The sequence below is a fragment of the Mustelus asterias genome, chromosome 10, assembly GCF_964213995.1.
Source record: "Mustelus asterias chromosome 10, sMusAst1.hap1.1, whole genome shotgun sequence".
Classification (NCBI taxonomy): domain Eukaryota; kingdom Metazoa; phylum Chordata; class Chondrichthyes; order Carcharhiniformes; family Triakidae; genus Mustelus; species Mustelus asterias.
Genome location: NC_135810.1, coordinates 83,608,133 through 83,628,592, shown reverse-complemented (window position 1 = coordinate 83,628,592; position 20,460 = coordinate 83,608,133). Strand labels below are relative to the sequence as shown.

Sequence of the window (20,460 nt, the reverse complement as noted above, 5' to 3'; positions counted from 1 at the left end):
CGTCAATGTGTTTAGTCACATTTTCAAAGAAGTCCACCAGGCTCGTAAGGCACGATTTGCCTTTAACAAAGCCGTGCTGACTACCTTTGAGTATACTAAACTTCTCTAAATGTTCATAAATCCTGCCCCTCAGGATCTTCTCCATCAGCTTACCAACCACTGAGGTTAGACTCACCGGTTGGTAATTTCCTGGGCTATCCCTATTCCCTTTCTTGAATATAGGAACCACATCCGCAATCCTCCAATCCTCCGGAACCTCTCCCGTCTCCATCGACGACGCAAAGATCATCGCCAGAGGCTCTGCAATCTCTTTCCTCGCCTCCCACAGTAACCTGGGGTACATCCCATCCGGTCCTGGCGACTTATCTATCTTGATGCTATTCAAAATTTCCAACACATCCTCTTTCTTAACGTCCACATACTCAATCTTTTCAGTCCGCCTCAATCCTGTAGTACAACCACCCAGGTCTTTTTCCACTGTGAATACCGAGGTAAAATATTCATTAAGCACCTCTGCTATTTCTTCCGGTTCTGTACAGATTTTCTCACCTTCGCCTTTTATAGGTCCTATTCCTTCACATCTCATCCTTTTACTCTTTACATATTTATAGAACGCCTTAGGATTCTCCTTAATCTTATCTGCCAAGGCCTTCTCGTGACCCCTTCTGGCTCTCCTAATTTCTTTCTTAAGTCCCTTCCTCCAAGCCGTATACTCATCATCACCTAGCTCTCTGAACCTTTTGTACGCTTTCCTTTTCTTTCTCACTAGATTCAGCGCAGCTTTCGTGCACCACGGTTCCCGTAACCTGCCTACACCTCCCTGTCTCATCGGAGCGTTGTCATGCAGAACTCCAGACAAACATTCCTTGAAAATCTGCCACCTTACTTCAGTACTTTTCCTCGAGAATGCCTCCTTCCAATTTACGCCTCTAATCTCCTGCCTAATGGCTTCATAGTTTCCCTTACTCCAGATAAACACTTTCCTAGCTTGCCTGATCCTATCTCTTTCCAATGCTAGCGTAAAGGAGATAGAGTTATGATCACTATCCCCAAGATGCTCCCCCACTGAGAGATCCGACACCTATCCAGGCTCATTAGCCAGTACCAGATCAAGTACAGCCTCTCCTCTTGTAGGCTTATCCACATGCTGGGTCAGGAAACCCTCCTGAACACATCTAACAAACTCCTCCCCATCCAAACCCCTTACCCTAGGGATATTCCAATCGATGTTTGAGAAATTAAAGCCTCCCATCACGACAACCCTGTTATTCCTACATCTCTCCAGGATCTGTTTCCCTATCTGCTCCTCAACATCCCTGTTACTATTGGGCGCCCTGTAGAAAACACCCAGCAAAGTTATCGACCCCTTCCCGCTCCGAACTTCCACCCACAGAGACTCGGTAGACAATCCCTCCATTCTATTGCTATTTTCTTAGAAAATAAATCAAAGTGGTTCACTCACATTATTAGGTGACATTATAACAAGAGATACCATAAAGCAACTTCCAGTCATATAGCAACATTCACGTATTTCCAATGCCCTTTGTTTGAAGTGCTACCTGACATCAAACCTGAATCACTTAGTCCTATTTTTTAGGTTATACCCCCTTGCTCTGGACTGCCCCATCAGTGGGAATAGCTTATTTTTCTCTACCCTATCAATCATCTTAAAAACCTCAATTGGTTCACCCCCTAAATCGTTTCCACTCGGGAATACAAAACTTGTTGTTGTTAAAAACTGAATGTCATTATCATGGTCTTTGGTCCATAGCGCTAAAATATTGTACTCATGGTAAATTGTATGCACTTCTGATAAAATTCACCATCATCAAAATTTTTTTAAAATACAAAAATGGGAACAGCAGTTTTGAATGAAGTTTTCAAGTCTAATTTGTGGTACGTTTGGATGAATCAGTTTGTCTTCATTTACACTTGAAAGAAAACTCAGAGCCTTCCTTCTCGCTTCAATCTACTTTCTCGTCTCAGACCATCCATGCCGCAGTGAGTTTGTAATTAAAAAAATCTTCGCTTCCTTCATTCAGGTTGTTATGTTTCAGTTTATCACAAGTTACTGCGAACTGTAATGATTTTCTGACCTAGATATTGAGCTCTGCTTGCACAGCCAACTGCAGTGAGAAGTGCAAGATAGGTCATAGCCTTGCTTGATGTGGGCGCTGGTAAATGTCAACTTAACAGCATTTCCAACCAATCACATTATCAAATGCTAGTGAATAAATTCAGTGGGCAGGAAGATCTGATCTTTGAAGCAGAGTGGCAGGTTTTATCATGAACATTGTGAATTATATTTGGCAGTGCTTAATTCAACAGCTACATTTCATGAAAACCATCCTAAAATACAACAGAACATGACAATTCATTTATTCTGAACTTTTAACTGCTTATATCCTTTTATTACTCTGCTGCACTAAAAACAAATTGTAACTTAATCAGTTATAGTATTCGTACTGATTAAATATAATAGCATCCTCTTTTCATGCAGTTGTTGTAATTCACAGCTCCAAGAACACTGAATTCATCTAATTCTGGCCTTCTCTACTTCCTTTGCCCTCCACCATTGCAGTTATGCTTTTGTCTTTCCAAGTCTTTGAAACTCTTTCATTTTCTGCTTCACACCTCTCCTTGAAAACACTCCTTAAAACCTCTCTTGTTTGGATCTACATCAATTTTTATCCTCCTCAGTATCCTGGTTGGTACCCATGGAGATCACAGGCCAAGACCATAAGGACACTCTTGCCATCAAATATTTAACTGCAGGATTTTGCTCTCAGAATGGTACCAATCTGCCCACAACCAAACTTATCGATGTGCATCTCAACAATGTGCATCATCACAGGTACTCTTCAACCAACTCACTTCCCTGGTTTCCAAGACCCCTCACACCCCATCCCAATACCAAGAGGGTAACTGCAACTGACAAGCGACTGAAGGCAGTCTACTTCAGCCTGCATCTCCTCAACCCATCAGCAGTGCAGCTTCCCTCACATCATCCGTATGGTCAAACCCAGCATGCTGAGGAGTAACAGCTGAGGTTCTATAACTGGAGGATCAGTAGCTGAAAATATTCACAAGAAACCACCCTCTCATTGTAGACCCACTGCTTCTCCACCCGGCTTTGATCTTCCATGGCAGCAGTGGTCTCCTTTAAACCATTTCCACACTAACCAAGGCCTCTGTACAACCACTCAACACCAGTAGGGCCATCCTGGCTGCAGCTGCAGCACAGTCCAAGCAAAGACGGGCTTTGTTGAGATGGGGTGTGTGTGTGTGTGTGTGGGGGGGGGGGGGGGGGGGGGGGAGAGACACTTTTGTTCTCTTTCCACAAAAGTGGAAAGAGAACTCAGCAGCAGTTTTGAACAAAACTTTCCAAACTAACTTATGTCACTTTTGGGTGAATCAGTTTGTCCTCATTTTCACTTGAAAATAAACTTAAAGTGTTTCCACTCACTTCAATCTATTTTCTAGTCTCAGACCATCCATGCTGCAGTGAGTTTTCAATAAAAGAGTCTTCGCTTCCTTCATTCAGGTTGTTATGTTTCAGTTTATCACAAGTTACTGCGAACTGTAATGATTTTCTGACCTAGATATTGAGCACTGCTTGCACAGCCAACTGCAGTGGGAAGTGGAAGATAGCCTTGCTTGATGTGGGCTCTGGTAAATGTCAACTTAACAGCATTCTAATCCTCCTATCATAGGCCTTCAGCTGTTACTCATAAGCGTGGGGTGTTTAACTATATGGGAAAGTAGCATCTAGCCACTGTCAAGGCTATAGTTTGGCTCAGTGACTATACACACACTAAATAAATACATTTTTGTGGTGGAATGTTTTATGCTAATCATAGAATCCTTACAGTTCAGAAGAAGGCCATTTGGCCCATTGAGTCTGTAACGACCACAATCCCATCCAGGTCCCATAACCTTCATTTACCCTGCTAATCTCCTGACACTAAGGGGCAATTTAAGATGGCCAGTCAACCTAACCCGCACATCTTTGGACATCTTTAGCTAAGGATGCTAAATTTATGGCAGGTTCTGGTTTTCCAAGACAGCCAACTTTAAATGATCAGATATCTGATCTCAGCAGCCGTAGAATCATCGATTCCCTACGGTGCAGAAGGCGGCCATTCAACCCATTGCACTTGCACCAACAACAAGCTCACCCAGGCCCAATCCCCATAACCCCACGTATTTACTCTGACACTAAGGTGCAATTAGCATGGCCAATCAACCTAACCTGCACATCTTTGGAGTGTGGGAGGAAACCGAAGCACCCGGAGGAAATCCACGCAGACACGGGGAGAAGGTGCAAACTCAAAGATCACCCGAGGCCAGAATTGAACCCAGGTCCCTGGCGCTGTGAGGCAGCCGTACTAATCATTGTGTTGCCGTGCCGCCCCTTAAAGTCTTTAAGTTTTCAGATCATCAAATTGTGCTGCAGTCACTCAAAGTTTGTAATGTTCATGACCCAAGCAGGTTTTAATGTTCAGCACAGACAAAAAAGGACAATGCACTGCCGGACTCACCCACTAGAGAACAGCATATTTTATGAAGTCTACAGAATGTTTGACAGGTTGTTTTGTTGCGAGTCTCTTCTTTGAGGTCACATGATTAAAAAGATTTACGATCTTGTTTACATCTTTCGGATTGATGATGACATTTATCAGGAAAATTGGCAGAGAGCTAATCTTGAAAGAGCCAATTAAAGATGCATACACTTCATTAAAAAAGTAATTTCTCATCAATTTACATGCACACCATGCAAAAAGAAATCAAATTGAAGCACACCATTGCATCACTCATTAAAAATATTACACCAACAGGAACTACAAACTACAGGCCCTTCTCCCTCGTCAAACAATGAAAGGTTGGTTGAGTGCTTGTTCATGAAAATAATACCTTTCTAACATATTGCACGGAAATAAAAAAGACTGCTGAAGCACTTTGGATTAATGGTTATTTCTACTGATATTAATTCAGCTCCCTCACATGGCCAGACTGAGTAATTTCTTCAAATCCACTATTACAAGAAACAGGAGCAAGGGTATACCACAGAGTTATTACTACACTGGAAGAGGCCATTTGGCACAACGAGTCAATGGCATCCTTCTCAGAGCAATCCAATCAGTCCCATGACTCTGCTCTAATCCCGTAGCACTGCAGATTTATTTCTTTCAAGTGCCCATTCAATTTCCTATTGAAATTCTTCTCATTTCCTAATCACCCCCTTTTTTCAATGTTTACCAAATCATCTCCAAAACACGATTACAACACCACACAGCTACTCAAAAGCTGCACTGCCATTTAATACAATCACGGCCGATCCTCTGCCTGCCTCCCACATTCTTTCATTCCTTGATCTTGCTTTTATTGTGCTTAACCTTGAAAAAAGATTTGGGAATCCAGAAGGTTGCTGTTCCATTACCTATTGATTAAAAAATTTACTCTCCATCTGTTCTTTCAAATCAGTGAAAATACAAACAATACATGAGACTGATTAAATGTAATGTGCGTATAATTTGGAGAAAGCAAGCATGAAGCTCTGCCGTTCTTCGACACAAACATAAGCAAGACAGCATGACTCTTTAAAAGTGTATTTATTAGTAGTAGGCTTCACAAGTAGGCTTACATTAACACTGCAATGAAGTTACTGTGAAAATCCCCTGGTCGCCACACTCCAACGCCTGTTCGGGTACACTGAGGGAGAAGTTAGCATGGCCAATGCACCTAACCAGCACACCTTTCGGACTGTGGGAGGAAACCGGAGCATCCGGAGGAAACCCACGCAGACACGGGGAGAACATGCAGGCTCCGCACAGACAGTGATCCAAGTTGGGAATCGAACCCAGGTCCCTGGCACTGCAAGGCAGCAGCGCTAACCACTGTGCCACCATGCCTCTTTATTAGTATCCCTGCAGAATTGATATCCATGCCTCACCAAACAGCAGGAATAACTCTTGAAGTAAGCATAACATTAGCTCTGCCTTTTTCAGAATTTCAATAAAAACTTGTAATAAATAAACTTTAAATTCGCTGTATATTTTTAGCAAAGAGTTAATTGGACAGTTGCCCAATTATCTGGAACCACATCCACTTACCCTGGTAAAGATCACAGGCTGCAATGCTCTCCGCAATTTCACTTTTCCAACTTTTTTACAAAATATTTCCATTTAGATATTGTCTTCAACGTCTCACTCATATTGTATTCATAGCAAAACATCCCAAGATGTTTGGGGAGGTAGACTCAGGTAAGATCGAACATATAGACTGCAAAAAGCTTTTGAGATGTATCAAGATGAAAGGGTTTAGAAGAAAGATCCAAAATGAGGACAGCAGACTGCTAAAGATGCTACTGTCCAACAGTAGAGGAAAAGAACAGAGAAACGTACTGTAAACAAATTGAAGAACAGAGAGTTCTGACCGGGATGCAAGGCTGGAACAGATTGCAAAGCTGGTAGTGGGGCTTTGCCACATAGGGACTTGAGATGAGGATTCCATACTTAGGTGCTGAAGGGCAGGGAGCCAGTGGAGGTCAACATGCAGGAGGTGATTTGAGTGGGATAAGATATGGGTAGTGGAGTTCTCAATGAGTTGGAGTGTACATAGCTTGGGAGGTTAGGAAAGAGGACACTTGAAAAGTGCAACTCAGAGTAACAGACATGGGTGGCAGTTTCATTGGCAGTGATGGTAAGGTAAGAACTGGAGGCAGGTGATGTTTCACAGTCAGAAGTAAGCACTCTCAGTGCTGATGTGGAGTTTGAAACTGAGAGTTAAGCAGATCATCCAAGCTGTGTATAAACTTTTGTGGGCATCAGGAACCAGGTCAGGGAAATTCAGGGAAACTGAATTTTCCTGTTGAGTTGCAAGAAATCATAGGTGTAAACATAATTGGAGTGGCAATCACCTACACTTAAATTCTAAAGGACCTTTACTGTCTGACCTTCCTGACAGAGGCCAGGTGAGAAGCATATCTCCAGCTCAAGCAGCGCAGAAGTGGAGCGCAGGAGGACCTAACTGCCATAAAGCAGGTGAGTGTAAATGTCCGATTGTGGGGAAGAAGGTAAGTTTCTAAAATAAGGTAAGTGAATGGGACGCGAGGGTGTAAGATCCAACATTGGGGGGGGGGGGGCTTGGAAGAGGAGCAGATAGGAGTAATGATGCAAGTGAGATGGGGGTAACAATTTGAATGGGAGAGGTAGCGGCGAATGAGATAGCCACGAGTTGAGTTGCAATGGGAATTAGTTGATGGGAGACGCTCAAATGATGGAGCAGGATATGCGGTTGGAACTACTCGGGTCCTTGCAAAACTGACAGGAAAATACAACTGACTGTTCTTTCCAATTTAGCCATGTGCAACATTACAAGAGATCCACTTGCATAATTCTAGAACAGTAAGTCAACTGTACAATACTGCTTTGAATTTTTCAAAATCCACATTTTCTACCATATATTCTTTTCAGAAAGACTATGCACTCTTGGAATAGAATGGAGAAAAATACAGAAACATGAACAATCTGAGGATGAATAAAAATTGAATCATTGTCATGCCAGATCTTTCAAGATTGAGAAAATGTTCAAAGTTATTTAGATAGTACCACCTAAAGCTTTTGAGAGAAAAGGTTTTCATCAGGTCCTCATAAACCAGGAGCATGTATACTTTTAAAGCCTCGATAATTTATTGTATATTCCTGTGAGGTTCTTATTTGAATTTACAGTATTTATGTACCCAATAAACAATCAAAACTGATATTGATAACAGAATAATTGAAAAGCTATTTCAGTTGTAAAATGAATAGATCTGCTGATGACAGAAAATGTTTAGGCAGACAGAATTTTTCATCTGTGCAGACGTGCTTTTCATCTCCTCCAGTCGCTCATTATTTGGGAATTACCAAAGGATTTATCCTCAGCCCACTAATCTTCCCGATCAAAACTGGCAATGTCAGACATGGGATCAGCTTCTACAAATATGATGTTTGTATATGCATATAAGGGAGGCAGTGGCATAGTGGTATTGTCACTGGACTAGTAATCCACAGACCCAGGGTAATGGTCTGGGGTCCCGGGTTTGAATCCCACCACTGGAATTAAGAGTCTAATAATGACCATGAAACCATTGTCGATTGTCATTTAAAAACCCACCTGGTCACTAATGTCCTTTAAGGAAGGAAATCTGCCATTCTCACTCGGTCAAGCCTACATGTGACTCCAGATCCACAGTAATGTGATTGACTCTTAAATGCCCTTAAAGAAGGGCAATAAATGCTGGCCCAGCAGTATGCCCACATCTCATGAACAAATTAAAACATGTGCACTTGATTCTTTTTTGTCAACTGCTCCCTTGCTCTCCTCCATTATTGTTGCTGTCAGACTGTCCACCAACAGTCTCTGATGTGCTGCTAGTATTGGGAAGATTAAAGCTGTTGATTATCTCTGCTCCGTCGTCTTCTAGAAGATCTTCCTTAACCATGCACACCTCCCCAGCCTCACCCATCACCCCCACCAGAGCAGAATGGATCATGAAGGGAAGTGAAAGAGAAAGCACAATGAGAACAAGCTAAGGGGAGAATGATCTGGTGCCCAATTCGGATGGACAGGCACCCATGCCTGCCTAACACAGAAAGAGAGGAAGAATTCTGTGTGGTCTTAGCAGACAAGAATCAGCACCAATATATGGTTGATAATTTTTAAAAAAATTTTAAGCAAAATGTCTTCCAAAGGGACCAACAGCATTGGATACTAAAATTTACTTGCAAGAGGCTGGCATCCCATACTTAGACCCTGTAAAACCTTACTCTTGGGTAATGACAGTTATAGAAGACATAATTGGAAGACTGAATTTATTTCATGCATCCTAAATATGTGCATTTTACAGTTTAGAAAAGTCCCTACCCTAAACATTACCTCATCACTTCTCTCGATAGACGCTGCCTGACGTGTTCAAAATCATTCTTGGACGCCTGCATGGTTTTACGTTTTTGCACCCTTAATCTTTCCTTAAGCCAAACAATCACGTTCACCCCATTGCTGTATTCAAGCAAAGCTCAATTCTCATTCTGCAAATGTAAATAGTGTTATCTCTCATTCTTGCTGTGTTTTGTTAAATATCTTCTCTTCGACCTTACAATTGCACGGTTCATTTCAGTGCAAAAAATAAGAATTAATTAATTCAATACTTATTTCATATGCTACTGTGACACTTCATTTTTTTTCATTAAGACACAGCAGTGTCTACACTTAATTTTACTCACCTTGATGATGGTGTACATGAAAACGTACTTACACTGCTTAAAAAGAACCCGTGACTTCATTTTGATACAGCATTTGTTCTTAACTCACACAGCTAGCAGAGCAAGCCGTGAACAAAATTGACTGCAAATATCATAAGCTTACTCAAGAGATTCTGATCTTCACTGGGATTATGAAAACACAATGAAATAACGATACTCCCGAATTTTTTAAAAAGAGATATTTTAAGACAAAATTGAATTATTCACTTGCAAGCTGTCTGAAATGCTGTCCTGTGGAGGATAACTAATTTACCACATGCTGCAAAACATCTGAGCTAACATAGACGCCCATTTCAATATTGGTCTACAAACCAGTACACATACAAATTCAAATAATTATCGTAGAAACTCTATAGTGCAGAAGGAGGCCATTCAGCCCATCCAGACTGCACCAACAACAATCCCACCCAGGCCCTATCCCCATAACCCCACATATTTTCCCCGCTAATCCCTCTAATCTACACATCCCGGGGCATAAAGGGGCAATTTAGCATGGCCAATCAACCTAACCTGCACATCTTTGGACTGTGGGAGTAAACTGGAGCACCTGGAGGAAATCCTCGCAGACACAGGAAGAATGTGCAAACTCCACACTGACAGTGACCCAAGCCAGGAATCAAACCCAGATCCCTGGAGCTGTGAGGCAGCAGCGCTAACCACTGTGCCACCGTGCCACACCAGTTGGATAGTATTAAAGCAGGGATTTTCAAACAGATGTCTTCTATTATTGTTGACCCGTCTGCATTTGTAATGTAGACTACAATTCAAACATGTATCAAGTACTTCCTGTGTGTGTGTTCTGCCCTATCAGCAGGACAGATTTTTTTGGACATTAGGACACTGCATCCAAAGTGATGTAGGCTGTGAATTCAGGTCAAACCAGGCTAAGAATAACTCTGGCTGATTAGTACGTACCAACTGATGAAACAGGACTCTCCATCTATAACATCAATTGGAGGAGATTCTCATGGCATAGGGCTGGTTGGCAGGAGAGGGGAGGCAAATGCTTCAATGTCCACCACCACAGTGGCTTTGTAACATGACTAAACTGGCCATGTCCTGAAAGGTACTGCTGGGCTGGCATCATGTGCTAAAGGAACTAACATGAAGACGTAACCAACTTGAATGTTTTTTTAAACCAACTACCATTAACACATTCAGATGGATGCACTATAACACACACCTCCAAATTCCCTTCAGGGACAGAAATCGTGCTGATTTGGACATACATTGCCAGTATAACATACCCATGGACACATCCCCTCCCACCCAGCCCACTAATGACTCAGAAATGGCTAATCTAAAAGTCAGAATACTCTAATGCAAGTTACAGGGAGGAGAAGGGAAAGAGTACTTGATGGTATCTTGTCCTCAACTCTGAAAGTGTTTGCATACAAGCATCTCATCAGATGTGCAGTAAAAGTGGGTAAACGTTACTGTCGACACCGACAGAAAAGTACCTTATTCTGCTGTTGCCTTGTGGTGCATTTACATTTCTAGCACTAATAGTAACCTATTTTTAATTAGAGTTCTTGTTTCAACAGGACACTGCACTAAGCGTCATTTCAAGAACACGACAGGCTGAAAATTAAAAAGCAAAAAACAAAAACAGGATTTATATTCAATGAGCAAAAGATCTGTCATTACTCAGAAAAAGCTAAATGCTAGTAAATTACTTCTAAGCAGTGATCACCATATTAATGCACTCATCATAAAGTTGATTAAGGCAGTCGAAACTCTAATATGATTGAAGCTTTTATGAGTGAAGTTACTCCTGAAAGTCTATAGTTCATTGTTTTAACTCCTGAAGGTCAAAAGTATGAATTTTGTTGGAGACATTCACTACAAAATAGAAATAATATTAAAGCTGCATTTATTGTTAAATTGTCCCGTTGCACACATTTAGAACCGACTAATGAGTCAGTGTTGACAATTCAGTGTCACATCGGTTCTAGTTTGAATGTCGAATCTGTAGAGGCGAACCATCGGTGCCAAATTATTAGTAGACTTGTATCTCGGACACTTTAGTGTTGCAGCAGTATGCTACATTTGAATTATATACTTTCAACTTACAGGAAAGCTGATAATATACAAAAGCAAAATACTTACATCTTTCCTTCCGGCTGCCTTCCTTGCTTTCTCCTTGAGCTTTTTTATCTTAAAACAAAAGAAGAAATGAATTCAATTTGTTGAACAGCAACAGCCACAAAATGCATAGTGAACCAATCCTTCACGTTAAATTTATTTTTCCAGCAAGGAGTAATTTCTGTTTCTTTAATGCCCAAGGTAACAACCGTCACTTCATAATTATTTTTTTGCTTTTTGTGATTTTAAAAAGTTTCCCATGAGGTTTGAGTGGTTCCAAGTATTAAGAGCTGTGGTAAATCTGCCCAAGCTAATAGAATAAAGTCTCTTTTGTCCGATGGCCGCAAGTTCCTAACTCAAATTATTCTTGGTAGTTCTGGCCAGTTCCTACTGGGATGAGGCACAGTTCATAAAAGTGAAGTCAATTCCATAGTTTGCAAACACATATTCAGGAAGGAGACAATGTCCTATGCTTATGAAAGAGGAAAGGTTTCTGGGGTCAAATTCAGTGGATACATTTCCATGAGGAAAAGGATTAATTTAAAGATTTTTTTTGCAAATAATTTCAAGTTTTTAAGAACTTAGGAACAGGAGTAGGCCATTAGCCCTCAAGTGTGTTCCACAGCCAATGAGACTATACAACTTAACTCCCTTTACTTATTTTTACCCCATTTCCGTTTATGGCTCCAATTTTTAGGTTGTTTCCCCTAAACCCAAGATTCCCCAAGTAGTGGAAGTTGTTTCTCTATCTACCCTGTCAGTTCCTCTTAATATCTAGAAATGTTTTGAGAAAATGAAGGCTGAAATGTCTAAATTCCAGGGAATACAATCCACGTTTGATCTAATTTGACCCTTGGAGTTTAGCTATTATGCTAGTAAATCTATTCTGCACTTCTTCCAAGGCCAATAAATCTTTCCTCATGTTTGATGGCCAGAAATAAACACAAAACTCCACAGATGATCCAATCAGGGCTTTGCACATTTGCAGCTTGATTTCTAATCCTTGTATTTTGTTCCTCCAGATACAAATGCCAATATTCCATTATTATTTTTCATTTCTTTTGTAATGTACATGACATTTTAATGATCTATAGACAAGTACCTTGAAGTCTCTTTGGACTGCCACTACTTCTAGCTTTTCATCATTTAAAAAGTACTCTAATCTATCTTGGTTAAGCCCAGATTGGATGACCTCACATTTACCTATATTAAACATATTTGAATTAAGAGCATTTGAAAAACAATTACCCATTTTATCCCTTAATATCTCTCTCATGTTATGCCTCCATCTACACTACATACAAGGTTGCCTATTGTGTCTTTGGCAAATTTGAATATGTGGCTCTCTATCCTGTCATCTCAATTGTTAGTAATTACAGTGGACAGATCACTGTTTGACTCTACGGGCCTGATTTTACCATTTTGAGTCTAAGTGCCGAATCTGGGCATCAAATAGATCCGAGCCCGGAATCCTCTTTCAAGCGCGCCCATACGCTTTTTGCCAGCTCCGGTCCGATTCGCGCTGTGGGTGGGGCTTAGCGCTGCCGGACCGAGCGGAGCTCTGAACTGTGCATGCACAGTTCGAAAAAAAATCCGAAGCAGCGCGCCCGAGCGCGAAAGAAAAAAAGAGAGAGGGCTCACCAAGTCAGTTACAATACTGCGTTCAGCATCTACTGAACCATCTTGGATACAAAGGATAATGGCATTAGGGTTCTGTATGTAAGCCTTGCTTATGCTAAAAATTATATCCTTGGTGTCGGCAGCCATTCCTGATGTTACAGTACTGATAGCACCAGGAAGATCGACCAGTACCATTCATTATCCTTTGTATCCAAGATGGTTCAGTAGATGCTGAACGCAGTATTGTAACTGACTTGGTGAGCCAGATGGACCCACAAGTCAGATGGACCATCTTTGCGTTAATCAAAGTGGATCTAGCTGAGGAACATACAGCTTATCTTGCTAACGGAAGGATGGTGGAGGGAGACCAGCGATCGAGGTAGGTTGGGGGTGTGCTCTGCCGAGGGGGGCCTGCCTCCCAGGGGGGTCTGCCGGGGTGGTTAGTGGGGGGCGTCCGCGAAGGATGGTCGAGGAGGATGGTGACCTCACAAGGGCAGAGAGGGCTTCGGAGGTTCCCCTGCAGAATAGAAATCCGCTTCGGACTTTATTCTGCAAGTCCCTAAAAGCGCGGATCCGGAACGGGCCAGAAGACGGTAAAGTGGGATTTGGCGGTAGGGTTGGGCGCGCGGTTCATTAAGTCGATTTAAATGCATGCTAATGCATTTAAATCGTCGGGCCGCCCGATTCGGGTGCGGGTCAATTGGGTGTCAGTAAAGCCGCGATCTGCTCGGAATCGGGTGCAGATCATGGTATAGGCCCGACGCCCAACTTTTGGCGCGAAGGTTTGGTAAAATCGGGCCCTACTAGTCATATCCTGCCAATCAGTGTAGCTCCTCATAATCCCTATTCCCTGTCCCCTGCTGCTCAGCCAATTTCTGAACCTAGCCAATGATTTTCCATCAATTTCATGAGCTTAAACTTTCACCAACAGTCTCTTACGATGTACTTTGAGAAATAGATTCTGGAAGTCCACGTAAACATTTATTGACAGCCCCTGCCTGCTACTTCAGTCATTTCTTCAAAACATTCAATTTGGTTTAGAATCATAGAATCATACAGTGCAAAAGATGTCCTTCAGCCCATTGGGTCTGCACCGATGTATTAGAAACACCTGAACTCCCACCTATTCCCTTCTGCCAGCACTTGGCCCATAGCCCTGAATGTTATGACGTGCCAAGAGCTCATCCAGATACTTTTTAAAGGATGTGAGGCAACCCACCTCTACCACCCTCCCAGGCAGCGCATTCCAGACAATCAGCACCCTCTGGGTAAAGAAGTTTTTCCTTACATCCCCCCTAAACCTCCTGCCCCTCATCTTAAACCTACATCTCCTCGTGGCTGAATTTTCAACATGACTGAACCTTTAACTAAGGAGAATAACTGCTCCTTATCCACCCTGTCCATGTCCCTCATAATCTTGTACACCTCAATCAGGTCGCCCACCCAGTTTTCCCTGGTCCAACAAAAATAACCCAAACCTATCCAACCTCTCTTCATAACTTAAATGTTCCATCCTAAGGAGCATCCTGGTGAATCTCCTCTGCACCTCCGCCAGTGCAACCACATCCTCCAATAATGTGGTGACCAGAACTGCACACAGTACTCTAGCTGCAGCCTCATCAAAGTTCTATACAACTCCATCATGACCTCTCTGCTTTTGTAATCTATACCTCGATTGATAATGGTAAGTGTCCCATATGCCTTCTTGACAACCCTACTAACATGCCCTTCCACCTTCAGAGATCTGTGGACAAACACGCCACGGTCCCTTTCTTCCACAGAACTTCTTAGCGTCCTATCATTCACTGAATACTTCCTTGTCAAATTACCCTATCTAAAGTGTATCACCTCACACTTTTCAGGGTTAAATTCCATCTGCCACTTACCTGCCCATTTCATCAGATATGACCTGTTCTTCCCAAATCCATGCTGGCTACCTCTGAGCAGCTGAAAACATTCACGGTGTTCAACAACTCCATCCTTAATTAAAACTTCCCAACAATACACATCAGGCAAAGTGGTCTACAATTCTCTGGTTTCCTTCTCTCACCTTCTTAAATAGCAGAGTGACATGCACAATTCTTCAACTAAAGGAATGGTTCCTGAATCCGGAGAGCTTTGGAAAGGCATGGTTAAGGCACCAGCAATGCTCTCAGAGGCTGCAAAGTGTTATAGACAGAATTGACAGAATCCCCATATTGGCCCTGGGGTTTTTCACTCTGGGTTTTCGCCTCTCCCTGGGGATCACATGGTCTGGAATAGGGGGGTGGGGGTGAGTTAATAGGTTGTAATGAACAAAGCATCGTAGCTGTGAGGGACAGCTCGGTGGATAGGATATTGGTATGTAGATAGGCTGGAAAATTGGGCGGGGATCCTGGATTCAGGATTCAATCCTGGACCGGGGAGCGGCGCGGGCTTGGAGGGCCGAAGGGCCTGTTCCTGTGCTGTATTGTTCTTTGTTCTTTGTTCTTTGACAGATCGAGTAAGTGGGCAAGAATATGGCAGATGGAATACAATGTGGTAAAGTGTGAAGTTATCCACTTGAGTAGAGCAGACTTGCACTTCCTGAAGTAGAGGAGAATGAAAGGTGATCTAATTGAAACCTATAAGTTACAGAATCACAGAATGGTTACAGTACAGAACGAGGCCATTCATGTGATGGCTCTCTGCAAGAGCAATTTTACTAGTTCCAGTCACCTACTTCTCCTCTGTAACTCAGCAATTTCTTTTCATTTGGATAATGCTCCCATTCTCTTTCGCAAGCCATAAATGAATCTGGCTCCAGGCAATGAATTAGAAATCCCACCCACTCACTGCATAAAACAACTTGCTCCTCATGTTACTTTTAGTGCTTTTGCCTTCTATCTTAAATCTGTAAAATAAAAACAAAATACTATGGATGCAGGAAATCTAAAATAAAAACAGAAAATGCTGGAACAAACTCAGCAGGTCTGGCTGCATCTGTGAAGAGAGAAACAGAGCTAACATATGACTCCTCTACAGAATTAAAGAGATGGAGAAATATGCCGGATTACTTGATGTGTAAGATGGGAGGAGCAAGTGGGACAAAATAGAAGGTCAGGGATACGTGGGAGATAGGAGAGATAGCATAAACAATATGTAGGGCACAGGACAGATAGTGTTAATGGCAGTGTGAAGGACTATGGAACGTGCTGATAGTGGTATAATAATAAGATAGCAGAATAAGTTAATAGGAGAAGGTCAACATTCAGTGAAAGCAAAAGTTAAGAACAAATGACAGATGGTTGAATGGGGCAAGGGGCTGCTTTGGGATGTCAAGATGGAGGAGAAAGATCACAGTTTAAAGTTGTTGAACTCAATATTAAGAGTCCTGAGGACTATAACATGCCTAATCAGAAGATGAGGTGCTTCTCCTGCAGTTTGCATTGGGCTTCACTGGAACATTGCAGCAGGCCAAGGACGGATATGTGGGCTAGAAAGCAGAATTGAGATGGCACAGAACAGGAAGGTTGGAGTCCTGCTTGAGCATTGAGTGAAGATGTTCTACAAAACAGTCACCTAGTGTGCATTTGGTCTCCCCAGTGTCAAGGAGCCCGCATTGTGAGCAGCAAATACAGCAGATCAAATTGAAGGAGGTACAAGTGAAACATTGCTTCACCTGAAAGGAGTGTTTGTAGCCTTGAACAGTGAGGAGGTAAAGGGACAGGTGTTAAATCTTCTGCAATCGCAGGGAAACGGAAATGGATGAGGAGTTGGAAATGTTGGAGAAGTGGACCAGTGGTCCCTGTCGAATGCTTTCAGAGGTGTTGAAGGGAAGATTTGTTTTGTGGTGACTTCATGTTGGAGTTGGTGGAAATGGTAGAGAATGACCCTTTGAATGAGGAGGCTGGAGGGGTGAAAGGTGAGGACAAGGGGGACCATGTCATGGTTCTGGGAGGGAGGAGTGAGGGGCAGAGGTGCAAGAAACGAGTCAGATACAGTTGAATGCCCTGTCGACCACAGAGGGAAAAAGCAGACATGTCAGAAGCACCATTTTCAAAGATGGCATCACCAGAACAGATGTGACGGAGGCAGAGAAACTGGGCGATTAGGATGGAGTCCTTAGAGGAAGCAGGGCGTGAAGAGCTGCAGTTGAGATAGCTTTGGGAGTCAGTGGGCTTGTAATGAATATTGTTGTCAGACTGGGTGGCACGTTAGCACAGTGGTTAGCACTGCTGCTTCACAGCTCCAGGGACCTGGGTTCGATTCCCGGCTTGGGTCACTGTCTGTGTGGAGTTTGCACATTCTTCCTGTGTCTGCGTGGGTTTCCTCCGGGTGCTCCAGTTTCCTCCCACAGTCCAAAGATGTGCGGGTTAGGTTGATTGGCCATGCTAAAAAATTGCCCCTTAGAGTCCTAAGATGCGTAGGTTAGAGGGATTAGCAGGTAAATATGTGGGGATATGGGGGTAGGGCCTGGGTGGGACTGTGGTCGGTGCAGACTCGATGGGCCAAATGGCCTCTTTCTGCACTATAGGGTTTCTATGATGATTCTATCACCAGAAGTGGAAACAGAGGTCAAGGAAGGGAAGAGGCCCGTCAGAGATGGACCATGAGAAGATTGGAAGGCGGAAATTGGAAGCAAAAATCACCAAATAATCTGGGTCCACATAGAGCATGAAGCAGAGAAACTAGTTCTCCTGGCTACGACCCATCATATATTTTTTTTAAATTCCCCTCTGTACTTTCTATATTCAGCCTGGTTCTCATTTTTATTATTAACTTGACATCTATCATCTTACACTCCATCTCTTTTACCATTCACAGAGCTTTGCCTTGTTTGTCCAACCTTTCTCCCTCCCAGGAATGTTCCTCAACAGTACATGAACTATCCTCGGATTCCAATCTACCAGGGACAAATCTGTTCTCATCTCATTGAAATTATCCTTCCTCCATCTCATTTCCAAACTCTGTGGCCTAGGGCTCGGCTCCTCCCTCTGCGATGGAATCCTGACTTCCTAACCCACAGACCGCAATCAGTAAGGATAGGCAATGATACCTCCTCCACAATTATCCTCAACATTGGTGCCCCGCAAGACTATGTCCTCAGCCCCTTACTACACTCCTTATGGCTGTGTGGCCATGTTCCACTCCAACTCCATTTTCAAGTTTGCTGATGACACCATTATAGTGGGTCAGATTTCAAACGATGATGAGACAGAGTACAGGAATGAGATAGAGAGTCTGGTGAAATGGTGGAATGACAACAATCTCTCCCTCAATGTCAATAAAATGAAGGAGATAGTCATCAACTTCTGGAAACGCAAATCATGATGCTGTCTACATCAACAGTGATGAAGTGGAAATGGTTGAGAGCTTCAAGTTTCAAGGTGTTCAAATCACTAATAATCTGTCCTGGTCCCTCCACGCTGATGTTATAGTTAAGAAAGCCCATCAATGCCTCTACTTTCTCAGGAGGCTAAGGAAATTTGGCATGTCCACTATGACTCTCACCAATTTTTACAGCATAGAAAGTATCCTTTCCAGATGTATCACAGTTTGGTATGGCTCCTGCTCTGACCAAGGCTGCAAGAAATTACAAAGGGTTGTGAATGTAGCCCAGTCCATCACGCAAACCAGGCTCCCATCCATCGACTCGGCCTATACTTCCCGCTGCCTCGGAAAAGCAGCCAACATAATCAAAGACCCACGCACCCCGGACATATTCTCTTCCACCTTCTTCTGTCAGGAAAAAGATAATAAAGTCTGAGAAAATGTACCAACCGACTAGAGAACAACTTCTTCCCTGTTGCCATCAGACTTTTGAATGGGCCTACCATATATTAATCTTTCTCTACACCATGACTGCAACACTACATTCTGCACCCACTCCTTTATGTACTCTATGAATGGTAGGTTTTGTCTGTATAGCGTGCAAGAAACAATATTTTTCACTGTATCCCAATACATGCGACAATAATAAATCAAATCAAAACCAATTAGTTTTACTCTGGATTGCTCCTTGTCCTTTAACCTAGTAAATCAAAATCTTATGAAACCAAAAAAACATAAAGGGCTCGAGAGGATCGATACTGAGAAAATATGTTTCCTCTGGCTAGGGAATTTAGAAGAGAGTCACTGTCGCACAAATAAGAGGTTAGCCATTTAGGACTGAGGTGAGGAGAAATGACTTGAACTTGCACCTGCAATTCATTCAGTTTGATCCTTATATTCCAAGTTAATACGCTTTTTATGCTTAACAAAACAAAAGTAATATAGAGTCCTCAGATAAGCAAAACAGTCATGCAGTATTTAGATAGGTTTTACTGGTTCTCTCCTTGTTTACTGTTTTATTGTAGCATCTAACAGACTCAATTTTTCTTGATCTTATTACTTGACAGAATAAACACCATGGCAACAGATAGGCTCTGACATGTGACAATAATAAATCAAATCAAATCAAATCTAGATCAAGGATGGACCCTTGGGCGACTCAAGATAATAGCGCATTAGCAGGAAGAGAAGCCGTTGTGGGAGATTCTCTGGCTCTTGAAGTGGCAGCACCTCCACTTAAAATTTATCATCTTTGTTTTCTAGTTTGTCCATGGCCTCTCCTCTGCCCTCTCTCTGTAACCTCCTCCAGCCCTACAAACCTTCAAACTTTCTGTACTCCACCAATTCTTGCATCCTGAACTTTGTCTCTCCACCACTGATGTCCATGCCTAATGCTTTGAAATTCCCTCCCTAAATCACTCCACCTTGCAACTTTTTCTTCCTCTTAAAATGCTCCTTAAAACTCAGCTCTTTGGTTAAGCTTTGGTTACCTGTAACAATATCTCCTCCTGGGGTTCATGCTCAAAGATTCCTTGGCTAAAAGCCAGTGAAGCACCTTGGGAAGTTTTGCTATGTCAAAGCACATTATAAATGAAATTTGCAGCCATTAATGGGGTTGGGAAAGAACAGCTAACCAGATGAATTCAAAATGATGTAAATCCCCAAAGGAAATAAATCCCAGATATTTTCTCCTTTAGATGAAGGAGTGTTCTTATCCAAAGGTTGAACAAATAAGGAAGAACCGATTTTTGTTTGCAATCAGATTCATATGAATCATTTCCTACTTAATGATAACATATAACTCACAAAGACACAACTTTCGCTAATTTTGAACTATGTCTTTTTTTATAAAGTGAAATGTAGTAGATTATGTACTATCTATTACAGGCTACACTGGCTGCTTCCTGACTTTCCCCTTTGATTCTTATTATCTTAGAGAAGATCACACTGACATAATTACTTTTACATGGAATGTTGGCTTATATTGAACAAAATTAGAAATCTTTAGCACAAGTCTTGCTATCAATCAGAGTGTCATGCCATTAAAAAGTCCTTAGTCAGGTTTGGCTAATCACCTGAGACCCCTTATAATAAATTACCTGGTTTCCAGCTCTTATTGCCACAAGCTTGAAGGGAATTGCTATTTTTCCTATATTTA

At 42.3% G+C, this 20,460-nt stretch overlaps 1 protein-coding gene across 1 annotated transcript in view; it reads right to left on the bottom strand.

Moving 5' to 3' along the window:
- The window catches only part of ddx10 (DEAD (Asp-Glu-Ala-Asp) box polypeptide 10), a 242,134-nt gene that overhangs the window by 82,083 nt on the left and 139,591 nt on the right, over window positions 1-20,460 (bottom strand). Inside the window, exon 16 of the mRNA XM_078222065.1 lies at window positions 11,415-11,462. Coding sequence (XP_078078191.1) covers window positions 11,415-11,462 — 48 coding nt within the window. The remainder of the gene's footprint in view (window positions 1-11,414; window positions 11,463-20,460) is intronic.